The sequence below is a fragment of the Nycticebus coucang genome, chromosome X, assembly GCF_027406575.1.
Source record: "Nycticebus coucang isolate mNycCou1 chromosome X, mNycCou1.pri, whole genome shotgun sequence".
In the NCBI taxonomy this organism is placed as follows: Eukaryota; Metazoa; Chordata; class Mammalia; order Primates; family Lorisidae; genus Nycticebus; species Nycticebus coucang.
The window spans coordinates 183,810,366-183,836,630 of record NC_069804.1 but is presented as its reverse complement, the minus strand read 5'-3'; the positions used below and the strand labels follow the sequence as shown (position 1 = coordinate 183,836,630).

At 47.1% G+C, this 26,265-nt stretch overlaps 1 protein-coding gene across 3 annotated transcripts; it reads left to right on the top strand.

Annotated features, from left to right (window-relative positions):
- Positions 1-11,302: 11,302 nt before the first annotated feature.
- On the top strand, positions 11,303-15,126 carry PNMA5 (PNMA family member 5). Of its 3 annotated transcripts, none has more exons than XM_053580095.1 (4): positions 11,303-11,579; positions 11,757-13,783; positions 14,140-14,280; positions 14,648-15,126. In XM_053580095.1, the coding sequence occupies exon 2, from the start codon at positions 11,880-11,882 to the stop codon at positions 13,215-13,217; it is 1,338 nt and encodes a 445-aa protein (XP_053436070.1). In that variant the 5' UTR covers positions 11,303-11,579; positions 11,757-11,879; the 3' UTR covers positions 13,218-13,783; positions 14,140-14,280; positions 14,648-15,126. The 3 variants fall into 3 exon arrangements, with proteins under 3 accessions (XP_053436070.1, XP_053436068.1, XP_053436067.1); XM_053580093.1 differs by having other exon boundaries at positions 14,125-14,280; positions 14,680-15,126; XM_053580092.1 differs by having other exon boundaries at positions 14,125-14,280.
- Positions 15,127-26,265: the final 11,139 nt, after the last annotated feature.

The following is a 26,265-nucleotide window of genomic DNA, read 5'->3' as shown; positions in this document are numbered from 1 at the left end:
TGTCGGAGTGTCTGTGGGAGGCAAATGGCCAGGCTGGGGGCTGGGGGGGTGGTGTAGATCATGTCGCCATGACAACAGGACCTGTGTCATCCTAAGGGCCTGATGCGGCCTTTGGAAGCAACAGGCACAGCCATTGGCCTTTCACCAACAGAAAGGCCGCTGTTAACAATTGGGGCAAATCTGTGGGGCTGGGACCGAAAATCAGGGGCAGGCTGCCCTCCTCACGCTCGCCTGGAATTTTCACGACATACCCAGGCTGGCTGTGTTCCGGGTCATAGTGCCCTGTGCTATCAAGCCAGCCCCCCATACCTTCTGGGCAGCCATTGCACAGGAACGCTGTGGACTTTGGGGCAGACAAATACAGGGTCACCTGACAGTTGAGTAGCCTACATGGGTCACTGAGCATCTATGCCCCTCATCTGCAAGTGGGCGATAAATACACTCTTCTTGCAGAGTGATCATAGAGCTTTGCCTTCCACTAGCAGATGAGCACAGGGCACAAGAATGAAGTGGTACAGGGGCCAAACCAAAGTGTGGGAACCAGAGGATATTGTTGCAGCTTAATGGTCCCAAGTCTGAGCCCTGAGGGAAAAAGTTGATGTGAGAGCAACATTGGAACTGTTTCCCAAGGAGCAAAGGGTAGACCAAGGTGACAGTATGACTTTCTGTTTCTGCAGGCTTTGGTGAACTTAGCCACTTTCTGACATGTGCAGGATGGGCCACTCATATGTTCAACAGCTTTGGGAGTTTCACAAGAGTGGACCTTTGCTGCATCCTTCAGCAGAGTGACAGTGGCAAGGAGCTGCCCTCGCCTCACTTTCCTAGCCACAAACCTGACATTAAAGGTAGGACCAGCAGAGGCAGACCATAGCTCATGTTCCATGCAAAGTGTGAGTGAGGGCTTTGCTCAGGAACTCTTGCAGATTGATTTTTAAATTGTCCCTAATTCTCCATCACTCCCTGTATCAACACCCTTAATATGTCTTCAAATCATCAACAACTCAGGGAAAAAAGACCCGGTGGGAGAATCCATATATGGGGAGAACTAGCAACATATTTGGGCTCCTATGGATTCCAATCCATCTGTCCAGGCCAGGGAGTCATTGACAGTCCTTATCCAAGCTATTTTTTTTTTTCAACCTATGACTGAGCTAATCCTCTGCTTTCCAAGCCTATTCTTGTCAGGGAGGAAATGGCCATTGGTATGTGCTCATCTCTCTCTGGAATTTAGTTACTTTGGACTTCATCACAAACAGAACACTCAAATGTCCATTAAAAAACTATGATTTTTTTGATTATCTGATTTTTTTTTGTGCTTGTCACAGTGAAATTAATGGTCTGTCAAGGCCTACATCCTAACCACAAGTCAGAATGAGCCTACTACAGACCCGTGAAGAAGCTACTTCTTGCTCTTGAGACATTTTAAATGATCTCTTTGAACACTAGAAACTACTTAAAGTGGTAGGAGTATTCATGCATGTAACTTTGACTTGAGAGGGAAAGTGACTCTAATGGATTTGTAGTTTCCCTGAGGCCCATTCTTTTTTTTTTTTGTAGAGACAGAGTTTCACTTTATGGCCCTGGGTAGAGTGCCATGACATCACACAGCTCATAGCAACCTCCAACTCCTGGGCTTAAGCAATTCTCTTGCCTCAACCTCCCAAGCAGCTGGGACTACAGGCGCCCGCCACAACACCCGGCTATTTTTTTGTTGCAGTTCAGCCGGGGCCGGGTTTGAACCCGCCACCCTTGGTATATGGGGCCGGCGCCTTACCGACTGAGCCACAGGTGCCACCCCCTGAGGCCCATTCTTATAGAACTAGTGATATTAATAATGGAGGGTTGTTTTGCTCTCTGGCTATGCAAGTAACAAGTAGACACAATTAAGCACCAGATAATAGGGGAAAATATGTATACCTGGCCCACTAAATATTTTTCTGAGATTCATATGAAATTCTCATCTATTTAAGTGATGAAATCTTCCTTGTCTCACCCACCCCATCCCCTCTATTAACAATTAAAATCTGAATTTTTGTGTAGAATGCTCAAACAATGGGGTATTGTACAGCCAGATTTGGGAACATGATGTTGGTTCACTGGACAAGGTGCAATTGAGTGTTCAATAACAAAAGACTGCTTTCTCTTCAAGAAACTTTGCATCTGTATTTATTACCCTAATTGCCCACAGTGTGTCCATAAAGTTCGCGTGCAGTTTAAAGAACTTTATGGACACCCATATCAGTCTGGGTGTACCACATAATGATAGACCAGCAGCACTGGACACATTTATGCTCACAAAAACATTTAGGGTTCCATCCTGGGATCGTTTAGGGAAATAATCTATTATAGCTTACACGGTGGCACCTGGGAAAACGCAACAGAAGCAGCTGATAGAAATAAGAGGCACAGTGGATAGTGACAGCATAACAGGAGTAGATGGCAGGAACTCAGTATAGTGTTACGAATGCCCACAGATTACACATGGCAAATAATACATATAGATAGGCTTCTAAGAACTAGGACTTCACCACGCTCGCCCCCAGGAGGAAATGCCCCACGGTTCTCCCTCAGTGAGAGCAGGGTGGGGGCCCCCTACCTTCTGGGCAGCTTATTTGGATAGTGAAATCCCTGATAAAAGTGCAGCTTCTTCCAGGATGAGCAAGGCAGAGCCATTCCTCCAGAGCCCTGGCTGTCATCCCCCAATGACTACTGCCATCAGCACATGCAGTCCCCTGCCTGGAGAGCAGAAGAACTATGACCTTTTCTTCCCCTTTCTTGATAGTGTTTTTAAACGCACAAATGTTTTTCACCTTTGTGAAGTCCAACTTTTCTATTTTTTCCCCCTATGGTTGCTTGTGCTTTTGGTGTCATATTTACAAAACAATTTCCTATCAAAATTCTATGACCTTTTTCTTATAAAGGTCATTGAATCTGTAGAATGACTTAGGAAGTAGTGTCATTTTAACAATATTAACCTGATATATTATAAACCAATTACTGTTGTAATAAAGGTTGTCAGAATAATGACTCATCTTGATTAAACTCAAATTCATACTTTTGTAATCTTAAATATCTGAAAGATATAATATTATCTTACTTGAGTAGTAAGCCTTTATAAGCTTAGGAAGAATGTATCCAGGTAAAATAAATATGTGTCTTCTATTATGCTTAATGATGATAACTCAGAGACATAGCTGTTTTTATTAAACTGGCAAAATTAAGCTATTCTTGTTTGCCAAATATTTACCTAAATTATGTGAAGTTTAACATTCAAAGTATTTGGGTTAGTTTCTAAATTCTGGGTGGGGGGGTTAGTAATAGTTAATATGTGTAAGTACTTGTTTATCTCTAGGCCAAGTAGAATAAAGCTCCTTTAAAGGATTTTATATGTTAATTTGGTAATATGATCTAGCTAGGAAAATACCATATATACATTACATACATACACAGACACACACACATATATACACAAACATGGAAACACATGAATAGGGCTCTAATGGCTTTACTTCTAAATTATCAATGAGGAGTCATGCATAAACCACAGAAATGCAAAGCTCACTGCTTTTTATGAAAGAGTTGGCTGTCATCTTTGACTCACCTTTAAATGTTAACCAGGATTGTGTTTCTGGCGGATGGAACATGTCGAGGTGACCTGCTTAAAACTAAAACTGAAGCATCCCACCAATATTTGTACAGAGAGGTGCAAAGGAGTTTCTTCACCAGAAAGAATAAAACTCCTTACTACCATGTTACAGGTTTATGAGTATCTGGTCACTGAATTCAGTGAGAATGTATGACTCACCACCATGCCTCTCAATGTCCCCAGTCAGGAAAGGACACAAAGAATCTGAGAAGCTGGCATGAATATCCAGGTGAAGACAGGGGCAGTCAGCATGCCATCAGAGACTTGACACCATTAATTGACACATAAAAACAAATACCTTTGGATATTGCTGGATCATATGGTAGTTATACTTTCAATTTTTTTTAGGAACCTCCAAACTTTTTCCATAGCAGCTATTCCAATTTACATTCCCTTCAACAGTGTAGAAGGGTGCCCTTTTCTCCACATCCTCACTAGCACTTATTATCATTTATCTTTTTTGATAATAGCCATCAAAACAGCTGTGAGGTGATATCACACAGTGATTTTGATTTGCCTTTCCCTGATTAATGATGTTCAGTACCTTTTCATGTACCTAGTGACCTTCCCCCTCTCCCCATACTTAAGCTAAGTATTTGTTAGCCTTTATTCTGAAAACATCAGGGAGCCATTGAGGGTTACAGAGCAAGAGAGAGGTCATTGTCACTTTGGTGGCTAATATCAGAGAAGGGAGAATGGTCTTCCCTTGGTCAAACTTTAAGCCCTCACTGCCTCTGTCCTTGAGGCTCAAGGCTCCCACATAGTAGCCTCTGTTCTTAGCTATCACTCATGGAGGAAGGGGGCAGTGTCCAAGTCTTCTTCGGGAAAATGTCTATTCAGGCCCTTTGTCCATTTTTGTTCTTTGCTACTGAGCTGTTACGACTTCCTTATGTATGTTGGATATTGACCAGTTGTCAGATATATGGTTTACAAATGTTTTATCTCATTCCATACGCTGTCTTTTCATTTTGTTGACTGTTTTCTTTGTTGTGCAGAAGCTTTTAAGTTATGTAGTCCCACTCATTCATTTTTGCTTTTTGTTGCCTATGCTTTTGGTATCATATCAAAAAAAAAAAAATCATTGCCGGGACCAATGTCAAAGAGCTGTCTCCCTGTGTTTTCTCCTAGGAGTTTTATGGTTTCAGATCTTATGTTTAAGTCTTTAATTCATTTTTAATTGGTTGCTGTGTATAGTGTAAAAGAAGGGTGCAATTTTTTTGCATATAGATATCTAGTTGTTCCAGTACAATTTATTTAATTATCTATCCCTTGTTCTCTGTGTATTTTCTGTGTCTTTGTTGAAAATTAGTTGCCCTATCATAAGATCTGCAATCCCACTGGGGACATAGCCATAGGAAGTAAAATCACTATCATTAAGAGATATATAGTCTCTCATGTTTATTTCAGCATTATTATGGATGGTGGGTTCAAACCCAGCCCTGGCCAAACTGCAACAAAAAATAGCCGGGCATTGTGGCAGGCGCCTGTAGTCCCAGCTACTCGGGAGGCTGAGGCAAGAGAATCGCCTAAGCCCAAGAGCTGGAGATTGCTGTGAGCTGTGATGCCATGGCACTCTACCGAGGGCAACAAAATGAGATTCTGTCTCAAAAAACAAACAAACAAACAAAAACAAGTATTTCAGCATTATTCGCAATAGCCAAGATGGAAAAACAACCTAAGTGCCCATTGATATATGAATGGATAAAATGTGAAACATATACAGGGTGTCCATAAAGTTCATGTGCAATTTAAAATAGTTTAACCTTGTAAATTGCACACAAACTTTTTAAGTTGCACATAAACTTTATGGACACCCTATATATGTGTTATATGTGTATGTGTATATATATATGTATATATATGAATATAGAACTCCCAATTATCCAGAACTTAAGCAACCAGCATGTGACACAGAAAAAAAAAAATCAGACTTTAAACTTGGTGCTCCCTGCTGTCAGTAAATTAACACTTCATGTGTCACTCTCATGGTTCCCATGTGTTCTCTATATCAGTGTTAGGTATTAATGTGTGTTTTTGGAACTTAAAAATATATGGTGCTGAGGAGGTGGGCCTGGAGGTGGGCACCTGGCTGACTGGCAGAGGTTCCGAGATATGAGCTGTGGGACAGGCCTCCCAGGTGGGCAGAGTCCCACAGTTTCATTTTCAGCAGTGAAGGAAAACGAGAATCATTAACTGTAGTTGAATGAAAATAACCTCCCCCTCTTTAAAAGCTCTGTTTCTGCTTATGTACAGGGGGAAAAAAATGATATTTTGAGACAAATACCTCTGCCATTTTTTCTCCTTTGCTGTCAAAGTAATGAATTTCCCTTTTCTTCTTCTCAAAAAAATATTAAAAAAACAAAAAATATATATGATAGTAAAGTTGAAAAGTGTATTGACTGCCATTTAACTAAAGTTGTATACTTTCTTTACAAAGCTGTTTTATAATACAGTAAAACTGTGCTATAGTAAGCTAATTTTGTGTTTGTCTTAATTTGCTTTTAATTAGTGAATTTCAATATTATTATCAAATCAATACAGAGTTTGTGGTATGGTATGGCATAGTATAGGGTATAGAATTAGTTAGGTCTATTTTTGATAGTAACTCTCAAGCAACCAGAAACTACATTTATCCAGAATCTACCCATCCCCTTGGGTGCCAGAAAAGGGGGAGATTGTGTACATGTGTATGTGTCTGTGTGTGTGTGTATAATGGAATATTATTCAGCCTAAAGAAGGAAATCCTGCCATTGGCAACAACATGAATGAACCTTAAGAATAGTGAGGTAAGCCAGACACAGAAAGACTAATCACTGCATGCTTTAGTTTGTGGAATATTTTTTTAAAAGTCAAACTCATTGGGGCGGTGCCTGTGGCTCAAGGAGTAGGGCACCGGCCCCATATACCAGGGGTGGCAGGTTCAAGCCCAGCCCCAGCCAAAACTGCAAAAAAAAAAAAAAAAAAAAAAAAGTCAAACTTATAGTAACAGAGAATAGAATAGTGGTTATCAAAGGCTTAGGAGGGTGGGAAAGGGGAGAGATTAGTCAAAGGGTATCCATCTTCAGCAATAAGATGAGTAAGTGCTGGAGACCTAATGTGTAGTATGATAACTATAGTTAATAATGATGTATTGTAAACTTGAAGTTTGTTAAGAGGGTAGATCTTTAAATGTCTCATCACACATAAAAAAGTTAAGTATAGGAGACGATGGATATGTTAATTAGTTCAATCGTGATCGCTTCACAATGTTTACATATATCTAAATATCTAATTTTGTGCCCTAAATATACAAAATTTTTACTTGTCAATCATACTTCTATAAAGTTATGGAGGAAAACAAATCATGCAACTTAATAAAGAGAAACTTTACTTGAAAGGCTTCTTGCCATGGATGGAGTGGAGAGGATGTTTCAATGGAGAGAAAACTCCAACTGTGAGATCCACAAGTGTCTCAAGGGTTAGGCAAGAAAGGGCTTTCTTTTAAAAAGAGGTGTAAACAAGCCTAGAAGGAAGCCAGGTGAGGATGCCGAATGACCAGACAGTAGATCAGAGAATGTTTAGCTGGGACTAGTCTATTTTTACAAAGGCTGTCTGCTGGCTCAGGCTTGAGGGTAGGCCAATGTTCAGGGGCCTGGAGGCAGAAGAGAAGCTATCCCAATCTTTGGCTATCAAGCATCTTGTACCTAGTAGTCAGTGACAACAAGCATTTCAGCTAGTAATTTTTAAGGCAAAGAAAAAGAATTTGGAGGATCTGGTGCCTGGCCTTACCGTAGTTAACCTTGAGTGCCATTTGCTGAGTCTTATCCAAGTCGCATGCGGAAGGAGGATTGTTTTCAGGAAGCTGTTTTCTGGAACACAAAGGGCTAGGGGGCAGGGTAGTTTCTTTAACTTCATTGTTTTCCAGGATCACAGGGCTCAGGAAAAATTCAACAATCTTCAACATTTTTTAAAGGAAGTTGCTATGTTTTGAATGAGTCCCCCAAAATTCATATATTGGGAATTTAATCAGGGATGCAACAGTATTGAGAAGTGGGAGCCTTAAGAGGTGATTAGGTTGAGGGCTCTGCTCTTGTAAATGGATTACTGCCATTATCTAGGGAGCAGGTTTGTTATCAGGAGTGAGTTCCTGATAAAAGGATGCGTTTGGGCCCCCTTGCTCTCCCTCGCATGTGCTGTCATGCCCTTGTGTCTTTTATCATGGGATGACATAACAAGAAGAGCCTCACCAGATGTGGCCTTTTTAAAATTAATTAATTTATTTATTTATTGAGACAGATTTTCACTTTTGCCACCCTGGGTAGAGTGTGGTGGTATCATAGCTCACAGCAACCTCAAAATCTTGAGCCCAGGCAATCCTCTTGCTGCAGCCTCTTAAGTAGCTGGGACTATGGCATGCACCACAACCTCCAGCTATTCTTTTTATTTTATTTATTTTTATTTTTGGAGACAGAGTCTCACTTTATCACCCTTGGTAGAGTGCTGTGGCATCATAGCTCACAACAACCTCAAACTCTCGGGCTCAAGCAATCCTCTTGCCTCAGCCTCCCTAGTAGCTGGTACTAGGCTGTCCATGGCAACTCCTGGCAATTTTTAGAGACGAGGTCTCACTCTGGTTCTGGCTGGCCTAGGACCTGTGAGCTCAAGCAATCCACCCATCTCCACCTAACTAAATTTCTGTTTGTTATAAAGCACTCCGTCTCAGGTATTATGTTATAGCAACACAAAACAGACTAAGAAGGCATAGAAAGGAAGCTAGCCCTCCCAATAAGAAGTAGAATGAAGTGAGGTACAACTCCAGATAATGGAACCCATAGGTGACTATGAAGCAGAGAACCCCTTTCCCGGGCATCATCTTCTGATACTTTGATACCAAGCAGCTGACCAATGGCTCCAAGGATAGGAGGGGGCCTGGTGTTACGAGAACCCTGAGATAAAGTGTCCCACCTGGTGTCTGTGACTCTCTGACAGCACCAGATAACCATTTTGTCCTTGTCAGTCAAACAACATTTAATTAACATGCTCGCAATGGTCTATTGTTACTAAGTAGAGAGTATGGAGGGAGGTAGCTGTACTCCTGTCTCAGACATAGGAAGCACCAGCAGTTAAGGGGAAACAGATGATATCTGCAAATATTTAAAATGTTTGCTTTTAACATTTTTATTAAAACATTATAGAAAAGTTCGGTTTTGTCCCAAATAAAGTAAAACAAATCTATTCTGTCGCCAAAAGTCCCCAACTTCTGACTCTGAAATGTAATCATAGGCTTCAGAGCCTTGCTGCATGTGGCATGGGCAGACCTGCAGCATCAAATCATGGCACTTTCCCAGAACCTCAGTCCTGCCCCAGAATCTGCATTTTTTTCAAGATCTCCAGGGGATGTTGGGTACACACTACGCTATGCTACCTGTGTCCCACCTGCGCCCTTTTCTTAAACAGTGCTTGGGAATCCCTGCAGGCTCCAGGGCAAACATCCGGGTCTTCACTCTGTGGAAGAAACCTGCTTTAGGAAAGGACAGGAAGAGGTTTGGGTACTAGGTAGGTGATACTTGGTCATGAAATCAGGAGACTCATGGGAGAATGTCTTCTATAGTCATTTCTCAGTAAGTCCTGAAAACATACTTCCTTGTGAAATGCAGGAAGCAGCTGTATTTTTTGCTGTCCTTCCCTAGAGCACAGCCCAGTAAATAATAAATAGGGGCCATAACTTTCACTTCATAAACACTCTCTGGGCCTATACTTTGCACCCAGCCCTGTGCTTACAGCTTGGACTATAGAAATAAAGGGAGCAATTGGTTAATGTGACTCCACAGCTTTCAGCCAATGAGGACGAGACATGTTCAACGTGAGCCGCAATGTATGCTGGGCCTTGCCCTGCACGTGGTAGGCCTGGCAACCTCATTAGCCAATAGCGGCAGGACTGGAAGCTACTGTGCAACGTGAGTGGCTCCCAGCCAAGTTTGAATTCTCTCTCATCAAACTGGCACAGAGGCAGAGGGAGGGGAAAGAACCCTCTTTTGGCGGGGCCACAGGATTGAGGCCTCCAGAGCGCAGGCGCAAGCGGGCCGTGTGCAACTCTTTGCAGGGGGTCTATCACCCGACAACCCCTTCCCGCCACAACCTCGTGGCTCAGTCTGCACAGCGGCAGCGGCAGCGGCAGACGTGTGCTGGTCGTGCTGCGTGGGCACTCAGGCCTGGAGCCAACAGGTATGGAGCTCGGCCTGGGGGCACAAACAGAAGTCCAGATCATAGGGAGTCACCCCGAGTGACCCTTGTTATTTCCCACAGGGTCTAGGGGCCAGTCACCATAGGTGTTCCTTGAAAGCAGGGTCCCACTAAATCAGACCCAGCATCCTGAGGGCCACCCTGCCATTTCCAGGCACTGAGGCCAGCTTGGGAACTTCGGGGGGGACCTATCCACACTGCAGTCAGGGCAGAAGCTCTGGCCCTGGCCCTTGAGAGAAAATGACTTTAAACTTTTCCCTCCTTGCTTCTGCTTATTTCAACTGATTGGCTGTGTCCCTGCCTAGGAATGAGGGCTGTGTGAGGGGACTGGGAGTGGGGGGGGTGAGGGGTGGGTGGATGGGGGGGAGGGGGTATGTGAAGGAGTAGGGGCTGTAGATAATAGGGTGGGAGTGAGGGGGAGCAGCAAAATGGCGGTGGGGAACTTGGAAGGCGGGGGTTTGAGTAGGGCAAGGTTTGGATGGGGGTGGGGTTTTCAGTGGAGCTGGCTGGGGGGGGTTGGGGTTTCAGTGGGCGGGGCCTCAAGGGGGCGTGGCGTTGGTGTGGGCGGGACCTAAATGATGGGCGGGGTGATGTGGGTTTGGTGGGCGGGGCCTGTGTGTGGGCGGGGCTTGGAGGGTGGGATTAGCAGTGGGTGGAGTTTAGGATGGAGTGGGGCAGCAACCTTAGTTAAGGATCCTCCTGCCCTAGCAGCAGACCCCACTTGCATAGTTTCTTGTATTTGCCAGTTCTGGGTCTGTACTAGACATCTCTGCTGACTCAGGTGGTATGGCTTAAGCAGAGATACATGGGACAGAGGCATAGTAAAATACCTCTTCCTTGCCTTGGACAGAGTGACTGGAGCAGGATCCGCCACCCCTGGTCCAGCAATTGCCTAACTGGACAAAGAGGACAGACCAAGTGTTCAGTGCCTGCAGAATCACAGCATCGGCACTGCCAGCAGGGCCCTATTCAACAAGGTGAGCAGCTCTCAGGTGGGCTACATTGACAGAGGTCTCTGTAACCCTGGCAAAGAACAGAAGGGGAGAGGCTGCCTGCCAGGATTCACAGATGCTGCAGGGTAGGGCCACATCTGGGAAGAAATGTCTTATTTCTTGCACTGTGGCACTGAGGGCCCTTTCTGCATCTCTTTCCTGCCCCTCATTCCAGCTTCCACACAATTGGAGCTCATAAGCTCTTGTTTCAGCAACAACTCCTCACTGACAGCCACTCCCCTTCCCTCTCACCCTCTTGTTGCTAGGATGCTTCATTGGTTGGAAGCCAGTGACATCACCTGTTGCTCCTCGAGGGCCTTAACCTTATCACATGACACCCCCTTGCGATAGAAACTCATGGTCCATGCTATTCTTGGTATCCATGGCAACACTGCAGCTTGTCACACACTCTCTGCACCCACCACTATCGTTGCATTGCACAGAGCTCCAGCCAGCTTTCTCATCTGTCAGGCATCTTCTGGGAAAGAGGGAAATTCAGCATCTCCTTCTGCCAGCCTCTGCCCCAGCAAGCAGGGTGCTGGGTGACCTGGGCCTGCACAGCCCTGAGCAGGCGGCAAAGCATTCTCCTGCCCTTTCCTCCCCAGAGGTCTTTGTCAGTATCCCCAGACAGCAGGCCACGCCTGCTGACCTTGGCCTTTTCACCATAGGCGCCTGCAGAGAATACACAGAGTTCAAGGAGGAACCCACAGGAGGAGGAGGTCAGCAGGGAGGGGTGAGGTGGGGGGATCCTTGCCTGGGGACACACTCCATACTCTGCTCTCCGCAGAATAACTTAGGGAGCCCTGGGAAGCAGGGACTAAATCTCTGCACCGGGAGGTGGGATACTTGGGTGGGGGGCGGGCACTAACAATGCTCTCACTCTGTTTGCATTATAGGCTGTGGAAGCCTGGACATTTCTGCCTTCCTACTTGGCATTGGCTTAGAATTATTTGTGCTGTAGTAATAGTCTGAGCTAATCACTTTCCCTAGCCTAGATCAGTCCATAAAAAGTGGGAGTGATGGCAGTGACACTGTTAGAGGATTGGTGCAAGGGGATGGACATGGACCCCAGGAAAGCCCTACTGGTTGTTGGCATCCCCGTGGAGTGCAGTGAGGTGGAAATTAAGGAGACTGTGAGGGAAGGTTTACAGCCCCTGTGCACATACAGGGTGCTGGGCAGAATGTTCAGGCGGGAAGACAACGCTAAGGCAGTCTTTCTCGAATTGACTGACCCTGTTGATTATGCTACGATGCCCAGCCAGATACCAGGAAAGGGGGGTGCCTGGGAGGTGGTGGTCAAACCCCGTAACCCAGATGATGAATTTATCAGTAGACTGAACTACTTTCTGAAAGATGAGGGCCGAAGAATGGTAGACGTGGCCAGAACCCTAGGGTATAGCACCCTCCCTGTTGAGGGCATGGAGCCAGAGGCCATGCCCCAGATCAGACCACCGGTTTTTCCACCTCTGAAGGAAAGCATGTGGTACCGCAAACTGAAAGTGTTTTCAGGCAATGCTTTCCCAGCCCCAGGTGAAGAGACCTTTGAAGTCTGGCTGGAGCAGGTTACTGAGATGCTGCACATGTGGCAGGTGTCCGAGGTAGAGAAGAGGCGCCGCTTGCTAGAGAGCCTGCGAGGCCCCGCCCTGTCAATCATGCGAGCGCTCCGGGCCAACAATGAGTCCATGACTGTGGAGGAGTGTTTGGATGCCCTGACACAGATCTTTGGGAATAAAGAGGATTGTAGAACCTCTCAGTTTAGGTTCCTTCAGACCTTTCAGAAGTCTGGAGAGAAAGTTTCTGTTTTTCTGCTGCGCTTAGAGCCCTTCCTGCAGAAAGCTGTGCAGCAAAGCCCCTTGTCAGCACGCAGCGCAGACATGATTCGCCTGAAACACATCCTAGCTCGGGCCTCCATGACCACCACCCTCCGGGGTAAGCTTGAGCTCTTGGATCAGCGAGGGTGTGCTCCCACTTTTCTGGAGTTAATGAAGCTCATTAGAGATGAAGAAGAGTGGGAGACTACCGTGGCAGTGACAAAGGAGAAGCAGAGGAACACAGGCAGGGGCCGGAAGGGCTCTGGTAGACAGGGAGAAGCAGAAGCCATTATCCTTTCATCTCACGTCAGTGTGCAGGGAAGGTCCTTCAGTGAGAGCAGCACTCAGACCCTAGAGGAAGGGGCACCCCCATCAGTGAAGCGCAGGCGACTCCCGTGCTGCAACAGCACTGGAGAAGAAAGCCATGTCCAGGAAGCTTGTTCCAGTGCTGAAAACGAACCTCCAGAGAAGCAGAGGCCTCAGGTTGCCACTGAAGAGTCGGGAAACGAGATGGGGGCTGGGGCTATGAGCCACCCCGAGCCCTGAGAAGCATTGGCTCAGGTTACCCAGGTGCTCCTTCTCCTGGCAGGAAGCAGAGATATTTTAACAAGGGGAAGGGGCAGCAGCAGCAGCCAATGCAAACCTCAGGGTCCTTGCCTGATGCACAGGGGCAGGGCAGTCAGGCCCAGGCTGAGCCTCCTCCTGCAGCTGGAGGGGACTCCAACAACCAACACCAAACCACACACGGCTCATTGAGGGCCAGGTGCAGGGAATGCATTCCGGGAGCTGCACCCAGCACCTGGAGTACCTGGACCTGGGATGGGGATCCCAAACAAGGATGGGCTGAAGGAGGTGTGGTTGGGGCCCCAAGCCTGGGTGATAACTCAGCCATCTGGCCACCGCTAAATGTGCACCCCATGGGCTACGAGCTAAAGGAGCTCACCAGCCCCCAAGCATCGCAGGGCCTGGAGGAGTCTGCCCTGGGGCCACCCCTGCCAGGATTCAGGGCCTGTGAGGAAGACCTGCGAGGCAGAGTGCCAAAGCCCTGCAGGGGAGACTGCAGGCTGCAGCCGGTCTTCAGGATGATCTACACTATGCTCGGGGAGCCCCAGGTAGGCAGCACCCTGGAGTTCCTGTGCCAGTGAAGGCAGGAGACCCCAAGGCCCCGGGAGCCCAGCACCAGCCTAGGGGCGGTTGCTGTACCCTGTGTCCTGCCAGAACTGTGCAGACTATGGGGAAGACCCCTGGCAGGGGCCCTGGCAGAGACCACAGTGGATGTGCAGGGAAGCCTTTGTTCCAAAGCAGGAGAAGGAGGAAGAGGGTAATAGGAGGAGCAGCAAAGGGAAGAAGTAACAGGAGGGAAAATTCTCTATTTTACTTAAGAAAAAAGTAATAGGAGGAAGAATTGACAGGAGTGGAGGATGAGGGAAGGCTTAGGGGCTGTTTTTTTCAGCTTGTGTTTATGCAGAGGCCTGGAGCAAGCAGACAAGAACCTGGGGCTGGCATGGCCATCATGACTCAGCAGCTGCCAATGTCAAGGCCAGCCCCAAACCCTACCAATTTGGGCAGCCAACCTGGAAGCACTTCTAAGTAGCCAGCCATGGCCTCGGTAAGGGCATCTGAACACATCTGCCACCCAAGGTGGACGGGGAGGCCTTGGGGAGAGAAACTGTCTCAGAGGTTCTGGCTGTGTGAGCCTCAGTTAGGAGTCCCCATTCACCATTCTTGGGGCAGGCTGTGTACCCTGTTCTGGGATGCCCCCCTTATCCATGTAGGCCCTGTAGTGACCCAGGTGTCCAGCACACATGTCCCCAGCCGCCTGCCACCGTTCATATGCAGAGGTCGCTGTGTGTGTGCCAGCCTGCCAGGCCAGCCACTTCTGGTCCCCGAGCACATGCTGTGAGCTTCAGTGGCAGCCCAGGCTCTGCTTGCTGCCATCCTGTGTTGTGAGCACAGCCTCTACTTCCTCCATGTAGATGCAGGCTGATCGCTGCCCGTCCTCGCACAGATGTGTGTTCTTACCCAAGAAGCTCCTTCCCAGAGACCCCCAGCGCAGTCCCAGGAGGCAGCAGGAATGTGCACCCCCATACAGCTGGGAGAAGAGCTGGACCAAGGATGACAGAAGGAGGGTTTCGAGAGCATCCCAGGGGACTATGTTTTGGTGTCTCTTGTCCTTGACTTGGCGGGGGGGGGGGCGTCCTGCTGTTATTTCTGGTGTTCTGTGACTGGTCTGTGCAGGCCATGGGGCAGGGCCACCCCCAAGTGGGTGGGTCTTGAGGGTCTTCTCTGAAGTGAGTGGCAATTGCCAGAGTCCAGCGTCCTGGCAAGGGATAGATCATGGGGCCTGGGATCCATGGCCTCAAGTGGCGGTTAGCAGTTTCTGTCTTTTGCTGTTCCCATCCCTGCAGTGCTTGTACTAAATGTTTCTGTTCAATAAATTGCATTAAATGTTCCAGCTGAGTCTTCCCTCTGTGTGTCACTGAGGACATGTTGACTGGGGAGGTCATGGTGGGGAGAGAGCAACAGTACATGGGACATCATTGGAGTGCACTAGGGGCAGTATTTGTGAGGGCTGGTGGGGTACCCTGACTGGATGGAGACAAGCAATGGGGATCTGGCGGGTGTAAGCAGTGGCTGGTTGAGTCCCCAGGGCCTGTGGGGACCTCCAGGCATGAGTGGGTCAGACGTGGAAGGGAGGGTCAGGGCCAATAGCTGGCCTCAGGGTTCTTGGATTCCTACTTAGCAGCACTGTGGGAGCTCAAGGCATTCAGACAGGTCAGAGGCCATGTGTGTGATTCCATGCTGGCAGTCAAGGTCAGAGAAGGGCCCCAGAGGCACTGGACGTGAGGGCAGACACCCTGTCCAGAGCTGTGTGCTGGGTCTGTCCACCCACCTGGTTCGGCCAACCCCTGCAAGCTGACAAGTGGTGCACCCTGGCGTAGGCCCTGAGGCATGTTTGCAGACTGGGCTTGAGTGATTGTTGAGGGGCAGTGTGCAGCCCGGGCATAGATTCCACAGTGCTCAAGCCTTGGGCTGGGTGATAGGAAGGATGGGGAGGGCTGCCCTCCATCAAGTCCTGTGCTGCGCCTCCCGGCCTCCTGGTGCTGCCATCACTCCTGCGTCCTGAGGGCAGGTGATGGGTCAGAAGGGGAGACTGTGAAGGGGACCTTTCCTGCCCTGGGTCCCTGCAGCATGCTGAGCCCCAAAGATGCCTGAGTATTGCAGGAAAACAGACACTTAACACCAACAATATAGAGGAAGGAACCTTTAATTGCAGGGGAGAACTCAGGTACCTGAAGGCATGAAATGCTGAGTTCCGGGGAACGGTTTTTGTTCCAAACTCTTATACCTTTTTTCTTTCAGTTCAATATCAGCTACACAGTTGTGGCTACAGATGTTAGAAACCAGGGTATTGTTATTAGTTACAGAGTTCTTTTTTTTTTTCTTTTCAAGGTTATTTCAGCTCAGTGTAAAGTTTGTTCTTATCTTTGGAGGAGTTCTGCAGCTGCCTGCTGCTTTCTCAGGATCACTAAGAAGTACAAGATTATTTCTCCTTCCTCATGAGGACAGCCCAACCCCATGTGGAGGGGACATCTCTGCCCTGAGCTTCATGTCCACAGGGGCAGTTCTCGGGAGGGCCAGTTGTTGGAGGGGACTGTCCTCATCAGGAGTGAGAGGCCTGGAATCTGCCCTGCTTAACACCCCCAAGTCTGAGCCTGTCCCCCATAGGTAAGCACACCCACCCCAAATAGAGGGCAGCCTCCCATCAGCAGTTCCACAGGCTCAGTGTTCTGGAGACTGGACCAGGATGAGGGTTGGGCCCCTCCGTGTCCATGTGCACTGAGGGGATGGGATCATTGACCCGGAAATGATGAGTGCCCTTGGGTTCACTAAGTCTGTGTCTATGAAGGACAGTCCCCAAGGCAGACAAAGAGCCGGGACAAGAACTTGTGGCAGCCAGAGTGGCCCGCAGGAGCCCTGCATCTGGCTGACCTGGCCATAGGGCAAGGGCTGCAGATGGCAGGGCTGCAGGGGTGTGGGGGCCTCCTTGTATCTCCCTATTCAGAGTGAACCTGCATGCTGTGACCCCTGAGCAGGTGTCGGTGTAGGCATGGGAGTGTTCGAGTGGGTATGGAAGTGTGAATGTGTGTGTGAGCGTCAGCATGAGCATATGGATGCAGGTAGATTTCTGCAGTGAGTGTGGGATGAATGTGTGCAAGAGTGTGTGAGTGTTTGCATGTGAGCATTTGTGTGTTTGTCACTGAGTGTGTATATCACTGAGTGTGCACATCTCATTGAACGTGTGTGACTTTATCACTGAGTCTGTATGATCGAGTGTGTGTCAGTGTATCATTTAATGTGCGTGAATGTGAATATGTGTCACCAAGAGCCTATGAGTGTGTCACTGAGTGTGTCTGTCTGCCATTGAAGGGTATGAATATGGGAGCACGTCACTGAATGTGAGTTTATCATTTAATGTGCCACTGAATGTGTTGGTAAATGTGTGTCAGTGTGTGTTAACTGAGTTGTATCATTTAACGTGTGTGAATGTGCATCAATATGAGCATGAGTGTGGCATTAAAGGTGTGTGAGAGTATGTCATAATGTACGTGACTGTGTGTCATTGAATGTGAATATGAGTGGAGGGAGACATGTGTAAGAGTATCAAAATTGTGTTAGCATGTGTCATTGCCTGTGTGTGTCATTAAATGTTTGTCATTGAATATGTCTATGTCATTCAACATGTGATTGTGTGAATTTGTGTGTCATTGTGTCATTGTATTTTGAATGTGTGTATATGTGTGTGAGATTTTGTGTCATTGAATGTGTACATGTGTCTATCATTGTTTCTCAATGTATGTGCGTGTACCATTGAATTATGTGTCTTTGAATGTGTGTCATTGAATGTATGTGACTGTCTTTGAATGTGTGTGTCATTTTAATGAGTGTGTTACCAAATGTGTGTCACTGGATGTGTCAGTGAATGTGAACATGTGGATATATCATTGGATGTGTGTCAGTGTCACTGAACATATGTCACTAAATTGTGTGTGTCATGGGTGTGTGTCGCTGAATGTGTAAGTGTGTCCCTGAGTGAGAGCACAGGCCTGGGACAGTTGGCAGCTATGAATCCTTCAATGGAGCAAACATGGAAGCAGCAGGACATTATCAAAGGCACCAGCTGCCTCCCCCCAACCCAGAAGGAGCCGGGAGACCAGTGATGGACCCCACTGAGGTCTACCCCCAACCCAGAAGGAGCCCCTGTCCACTTAAGTCCTGCCTAGTCGTGGGCACATCCTGATTGCAGAGCTTATATTATACACTGGGTGCAGCTGCACAGTCCTGAGTTCATGCACCTGGTGGGACTGTGTATGACCTGGGGCACAGGACTACCCACTTGCTTTCCTGGATAGCCAGTGACTGAGACAATCCCAGAAGGTGGCGGGGGTGGGAGCTCCCAGGGTCATAGAAGGCTCCAGCAGCAGGAAGGGCATGCACCAGGCCAAGGACAGATCCTGCTGTGTGAATGAAGCTGGGCAGACAGGACTGACAAGATGTCTGTCGGTCCTGCAGTCTGATCTCTGGGCACAGAGGACTGAAAGAGGCCCTGTCCTGTGGTCTGTCTCCCGGCCTTCCCCAGATAGCACCTCTAGGTCTGAGGAGGGCCAGCATATTGTGTGAAAAGGAAATCTGTGGACATCACCGACTTCTAAGGGCATGTTGGCATCATGTCACAGATAGCAAGACATACTAGGCCAAGACTGGGAACTCTGCTACTTCTCCAACGCTCCCCTCAGTGGCCTCTCTGGCTTTGCAGCCTTTTCCTGCTCTCAGACTTCAGGTCTCCCGTTCTCAGAGAGGGTGCACAGGACGTCCAATTCTGAAGAGAGGATGCCATGGGGAATTTTCCTGCCCTTCCCATGACAGGGTGATAAGAGAAGGGCCACTCCCATGCAGTGTGGCTCAAAACAGGCCCTGGGAAAGAGGCTTCCCGGCACAGGAGGCAGGAACAGGGCCTGGTGCAGAAGGGTGAGCACCCTGGAAGCCATCCCGTGCCCTGCCTCAGTCCTCTCCATGGGAACAGGACAATTAGACACGGTGCAAGCTTTCCTCTCTTCCCATCCCTTTTCGGGTTCCAACAGGACCACCATCCCCAGCCCCTGGGCTCTTGCACCTCAGAACCAGGTGTGCAAGGGCCAAAGCTCAAGTGCCCACTAGCCACTTCCCCAGCCTGTCAGCTGGGCTCTGGATCCCACTGCCAGGGGGCCCTGAACCACAGGCCCCGAGGTTCTCCTCAGCCAGATGGGCCCTGCTTCTGGGTACACACTCTGTCCTCTGAGCTTTTCTCCACCAGAGTCCCAGTCACGTGGGATACAGGCTCTCTCAAGGCTACCATCCCCCTCCAGACTCTGCCCCCCTTGCTACGGGCCTGACTGGCCCTGCACATGGGGACAAGTCCTTTGAGCACTTTGGTCCCAGCATTTCCCAGCTGCCCAATGACAAAGTCAAACTTCACTGGATCCCTGTGACCCCTGAAAAGAGCAATGGTTACAAAATTGCCCCACTCTTTGGTGTTCTAGAAAATGACTTACTGCAAAGTATCACTGTTATGGGCCGAATTTTATCCCCCTCAAAATTCTTATGTTGTAGTCCTAACCCTAGTACATCAATATAAGACCTTTAGAAATGGGTCTTTAAAGAGGTAATTAAAGTAAAATGAGGGCATTAAGGTGGGCACTACTCCAATGTGACTGGTGTTCTTATAAGAAGAAATTTGGACACAGACATACACAAACAGGGAAAACCATGTGCGCCAAAACAGACAAGAGGTGCCACCTACAAGCCTGGGAGAGGGGCATGGAGCACAGCCTTCCCGCACACCCTGCAGAAGGAATCAAGCTTGCCAACACCCTGATCTCAGACTTCTGAGCTGCTTGGTTTGTGGTACTTGCTTATGACAGTGCTAGGGAACTAATACAACCATCCTTTCCTATTACTTAGTTAAGAGGCAGGAATGCTGTCCTTGATAAGGACAGACACAAACCCTCTACATTTCCATTTATATTAGGGTTCTCCAGAAAAGAAGAACCAATAAGAGATGATAAGACAGACAGATGGACAGATAATTATAGGAATTGGCTCAAGTAACTATGAAGGTCAACATGTCCCACAATCTGCCACCTGAAACCTGGGGCATCAGGAAAGACAGTGTGTAATTAAGTCCAAGTCAGGATGTCTAAAACTGAGCAACTTATAGTATTAGGCCATTCAGGGCTCTGGGTGAGGAAGGGGGTGGGTGTGAGTCTGAAGGCCTGAGGGCCAGAGGTCCAATGTCCAATGACAATAGAAGAGGGAGGTCCCAGCTCAAAAAGAGAGAGATCATGCCTATAATCCTAGCACTCTGGAATGCCAAGGCAGGTGGATTTCTTGAGCCCAGGAATTCAAGACCAGCCTGAGCAAGAGCGGGACCCCATCTCTACTAAAAATAGAAAAACCAGCCAGATGCTGTGGCAAGCGCCTATTAGTCCCAGCTACTAGGGAGGCCAAGGCAGGAGGATCACTTGAGTCTGAGTTTGCTGTGAGCTAGGCTGATGCCATGACACTTTATCCAGGGCAACAGAGTCAGACTCTGTCTCGAAAAAAAAAAAGAGAGAGAGACAGAAGTAGCTCTTCCTCCCCATTTTTGTTCTATTTGGGCCCTCAAGGAATTAGCTGATTCGTGCCCACTTTGGTGACAGTGATCTTCTTCACTCAGTCCACTGATACAAATGCTAATCTCTTCTGGAAACACCCTCACAGAAACATTCAGGTATCTGGACATCCCTCAACCAAGTCAAATTGACACATACTATTCACCATCACCTCCCTCTGCCTCTCACCCTGTTCACCTGTTCCTCTTCATGGAAAAGTTTCTCTGAAGACTTATCTATACCTACTGCCCCTACTTCTCAGCCCCTGTTTCCTCCACAACTCTCTGCAACATTTGCATCTATTCTGCTAGGGAAATGACTTTTTTTTTTTTTTTTTTTTGAGGCAGTCTCACATTGTCACCCTCTGTAGAGTACTATGATGTCACAGCTCACAGCAACCTCAAACTCTTGGGCTCAAGTGATCCTCTTGCCTCAGCCTCCTGAGTAGCTAGGACTACTGGCACCCACCACAATGCCTGGCTATTTTTAGAGACGGGGTCTCAGTCTTACTCAGGCTGGTCTCAAACTTCTGAGCTCAGGTGATCTACCTGCCTTGGCCTCCCAGAGTTCTGGGATTACAGGCATGAGCCACCGAGCCCAGCACTGCAGACAGGACTCTTAAAGTGACCAAACAGTCTGAATCTTGACAAATCCACGAGTCAATTCTATATCCTTATGTTATACCAATACCTCAGAATTTGACACAGGTGACCATTCTTCCTTCATGAAGCACCTTCTTCTGGTTTCCCCCACTTCATTGGCCTTGGTTTCCTCCTTGGTTTACTTTTCTGGTTATTCCTCCTCTGCTCGATCCCCCCAGGACTCATTCCTTGGCCATATTCTCTTTACTATCTATATTCACTTCCTTGGTGATCTCAACCCCTCCATGCTGGGTTGATGAACTTTGAAAATCACAAATCAAATGATATCACTTCCTTTCTTAGAAACCATGGGTGGATTCTCAAAAAATCAAACTCTTAACCATGGCCTACAAACCCTACATTATCTGGCCCCCACTCTAGTCACTGTTTAGTCCTTCAAACACACCTGGCTCTTAATCTCAGGGCTTCTGCCCTTACTGTCTGCTCTGCCTGAAAAATCCTTCTCTCTAGAAACTTGTATGGGAATGGCAATGTTATAGGCCTGCACTGTCCAATATGATAGCCTCTAGCCACATGTGGCTACTGAATACTTGAAATGGGGCTAGTATCACTGAGGAACTGTTTTTTCAAAAATGTATTTTAATTAATTTATATTTAAATACAGATAGCCTCATGTGGCACATGGAGACCATATTTAAATATCACAGCTCTAGCTTATTCTGCTTTGTAATTTTATAGAACTTATCTGAAATGACCTAATTTCTTTCATGCATTTATTTAGGCAAGAAATATTCACTGAGCACCTACTATGTACCAGGCGGCAATGGGCAAAAAGATAAAACTCCCTCCTGGAGATGACGTGTAAGTAGGGAAAAACAAACCATAAAGGTAAGTGGTAAATGGAAAGCATGTTAGATGGTGGTGCGTGCCGCAGAGAAGAACTAGGTGGGGAAGCAGGTATGAGGAGTGCTAGAGGTGTGGTCCATGAGAGCATCAGGAAGGTGGCATCTGAGCAGGTACATGAAGAAGGCAAGCATCCCAAAGCCTGACAGGAGTGGGTTCAAGAGCAAATTCAAGAGGGCAATGACTCAAATGTGTGTTTAGTACCTGCCTCCCACCACCATCTGGAAGGGCAGGAGTCTTGTCTGATTATTCACTGGTCCCCAGTGCAGTATGTGGTCCACAATGGGTACTCAGAAAATGTTGGAATTATTAAGCGAATGAATGAACAACCCTTCCTCATCCTTTAGGTTTCAGCTCAGCAGTCACTGCCGCCCAGGACGCCATCCTTAACCTTACAAATCCACATTATGAAACTTTCCTCTGTGCTCCTTTAATAGCCCCTACTGAAACAGGGTTGTTGCCCTATCTTTCTCCATAGGAGACAGTCACTCTGTGATTTCACAGGTTGTGTCTGTCTTGCTCACTAATGTATCCCATGTCCCATAGAAGGCCTGGCACACTGCACAAGAATCAGTGGGGTCCTGGGGAGGGGAACAAAGTACAGCTGCCTGTTAAAAAAGATGGGCTGGAACACAGCAGTCTTTTGCTTAGCAGGCTCATACTAAAGCCTCCCTGACCAGTCAGCCCCATGCAGGTTACTGTGCTGTAGCTTTAGCCCACCTTGCATGTGTTCTTCAGGGCACAATCACAGTGGCATTTGGATGTTACATTGTAAGCTCCATGTGGATCCGAACTGTGTCTGCTTTCCTGGGAGGGGATCCCTACATCCAGCACACTGGTAGGAGACACCCAGTCAATAAGGGCTTGTTGAGCCACTGAGCAGCCAATGGCAGGTTAAGGTGTTGACCAAAAGAAGGCATCAAAAGGCAGAAGACTTTCATGGGAGAAGAAATTGAAGCCAGAAAATCTGCAAAGGGCAGTGTAGGCAGAGGACAGTGACAGAGGGGGCTCATAGGCAGAGCACATGATAAGGAAGTGATCTGGCCACATCGAACTAAACCCACTACTGGATGGTTTGCATAGCAGCTGTTATGGGAAGATTCACTGAAAGAACACAGTGGCCAGTGGGCCTCAGAGGAAAACTGTAATGTGGGGCAGGCCTTCAGGGAGAAGGGCAATTCTCAAGCAGGCTGCGAGGGCAGGGGCAGGGTGGAAAGGGATCATGGGCAGTGACCCACAAAGGCAGCTGGTGGGGGAGAACCCCCACGGAAAACACATTTAAAGCAAAGCACAAAGCCATTAAACCAGCCTCCATATATTTAAACAGTTTGAAATGATGCAAAGTATGCACCCCAATACAGTGCAATGAAATGAGAAATCATTAACAGAAAGAAGTTTGGGAAGGCCACATTAAACAATAAGAAGTCACAGGGAAATTAGAACATCTTTGAGAAGAATGAAAAGGAAAATATAAGCTGCAGTTAAAGCAGTTTTCAGAGAAAATTTTATAGCTGTGAACATAGATGTTAAAAAGGAAAGATCTCAAATCAATAAGGTAATTTAATCCCTTAAGGAACAAGAGAAAAAGAGCAAACTACATCCAAAGCAGTACAAAGGAGGAAATAATAAAGATTAGAGGTGATATTAATTAAACAAGGAGTACAAAATAATAGGAAAAAAATCATTGAAACAATTAAAATCAATGTTTTTTTGAAAAGAACAAAATCAACAATTAGTAAGACTAAGCAAAGCACACAATGGCAAGGGCACTCACAGGAAGAAGGTTGTGTGCAGGCAGCCTCACTGGTAGAGCCCTAGGTGAGGACAAAACTCACAAGCAGAGTTCAGAGAGCAGAGGGCATTGCAAGTAGAGGCAGTGTGCATGGGGCCTGGAGCAGAAGGCATTCAGAGGCAGATTTGAGACCTTCCCGGGCAGAGGATACTGTGTGGAGAAGCTTCACAAGAGGAATGTGTTCTGTAGGGGAAATTCATTGGCCAAAGACATTCAGAAGCCAAGAGAAGCCTCCAGAGGACAACGCACAGGCATGCACAGGTAGGGCCTCATAGGAGTGGTAATGGAGGAGGCCCAACACAGGAATCAACTCGCTGGATGGAACCTGGCTCTCTAAGTGCTATTTCAAAATAACACTCCGCTATTGTTCTTTTAGGTCTTTGCATCATACACTACCACCGAGTCCTAGAAATACCTAGTCAGGAGCTCCTGTTGTAGTCCGTGTCTCTTGATTTAGGAAAAGCTCTTCCTGCTTTCCCTTTGTACTAAGATGGTGGCCAAGGTTGAGGTAAGGGGAGTTCAATGGCCCCAGGTCCCTGCTCAGTGATGGAAGTTCTCTGGGTGTCACATCTTCCATCTTTGGACTTGTTGGTCACTTGTTCCTGTTCCTGGGTTGGATCTAGACTCAGATAGCATGTAGATTGCATTTCCAGATGACATAGAACTTGCAATCATGGCTCACCTGATAGGCACAATGATGATTCAACAGGATTTGTACAACCTGGGCACTGACACCTTAAAGAGCAAGATGAAACTATCTTGCCTGTTGGTACACATTGGCAGCAGAGGGCTGGGGTCACCTTTGAGAAATGTATATTCTGAATTACTGTCAAGGAAGAACTGATTTAGATGGGACAAGAGTTGACAGAGAGGATCTGAGAAGTATCTTCATCTATTTTCGGGGCTGGCATCTAGCAGAGGAATTAAAGACCACCAGTGGGTGACAACTAAAGGGAAACATATTTTAACTCAACTGAAGAATACACCTTCTAAAATTGAGGCTCTCCACAGACAGTACACACATAAGGGACCAAGCTACTGCTCAGTACAAGTGTTATAAAGAGAAGGCGGCTGTGCACCTGCAATGGTAAGGGCAGGGAGGATGAACTCCAAAGAATAAAACATTCCTCATTACGATTTGTAAGTCTATAATTTCATAATTCCTGTGCATACTTAGTTTGTGGATTTTTGCTATTGAGTACTTACTCGCTTTTGTAGAGAGAACAACTTCAGACAACAGGATAAAAGAAATCACACAGCAGAATATACCAAGTTAGATAGCTACGAAAGGAAACCTTAACACTGACCCATGTAGTACCTTAACATTTATTATGATTGTGTACATGAATGTGGATTAAGCAAGTATGAATAGAAATACTAAGCAATTAAAAAGAAACAAAAATGTAATGCAACCATTGCTCTTCCATAAGATTGCAGGTTCTGTGCCTTTTAGACATGAAAGAGGCTGTTTTGGATCAAAAGCAATTACTGATCTTGCTTTCTTTCAATATCTGGCATGTTGGTTTGAAAACACCCTTAAAAGTAGAAGATACCATGAAGGAGGGGCAGCCAGCCCACCTTGGACCTCTTCAGGTGGCATCCTATCGGGCAGACTTGCACTGAGACGCAGGGATGGTGCCTCTCACTAAAGGAGGGTCTTTTCTCTTTCACTCATTTTGATTCAGCTCCTATGTGCTAGTGCCTACTATGTGCCAAGTCTCATGCTGGGGGCTAGACGTGAGGACGGCCAGCTCATATTTAGCGTGTGTTCATAGCATATTGTACATTTCCCCTGCAGCGTAAATATAATACACAGCTATGCAAACAAATGGAATGTTCCTCTCTGATCATTTGGCAGGAAAAACAAGACCACAAGCCAGTGTGAATAGGGTTCAGAAACTGGAGAAAGATGGTGAGACATTTTATAATTAAATCAAGAGAAGAGGCCTTCACTGTGTGTCAGAAATACTCTAAGGTTGTTCTTCCTCTTAAGAAGCTTACAAAGTGATGCTGGGCCACAGGTGGCAGAGTACAACTGAATGTTATAACAGAGTGTTGGTCAGCCTGCATCTACCCAGCCAGCCAAAAGGTTTCCGTGTTCCAAGTATATGAGGCCCCAATAGTTGCCACTAGCTTGAGACAGAGTCTGCACTGGAAAATAGGGCACTAGAAACTCTGTGCTCACAGACCAGTTATCCCTCAGGAACTTCCCTGGATTGACAAGCCCCTCTTTGGGAAGATGAGTCAATTCTGCTCCCAGCTGACAGCATCTCAGTCTAGAAGGACTCTCACAGAAAGGGGAGGGGAGAAAAGGGACAGTTTGGCTTTTGCAGAAATCCAAGCATCCAGGATGCCCAGAAGGGGGCACGATTTCATACCCTCCTGTACCCCCCTTGGTGACACTATGCCTCTGGAGGACCTAGGGAAGCAGTATTACCTGGTAGGAAGTACATACTGAGTGCTAAATCAAGGCTTTGCTACTGTGGTCACTGCTCCTGGAGAGACAGCAGTTATGCACAGTGTTCTACACAGTGCAATGACCACCTCTCTCTAAGCCTCACTTACTCTTCCATCTGTAAAATGGAAACAAGAAAACCCTCTTCACA

Excerpts from the sequence above, each read along its gene's own strand:
- PNMA5 (XM_053580095.1), top strand. The coding sequence starts at position 11,880 with ATGGCAGTGACACTGTTAGAGGATTGGTGCAAGGGGATGGACATGGAC.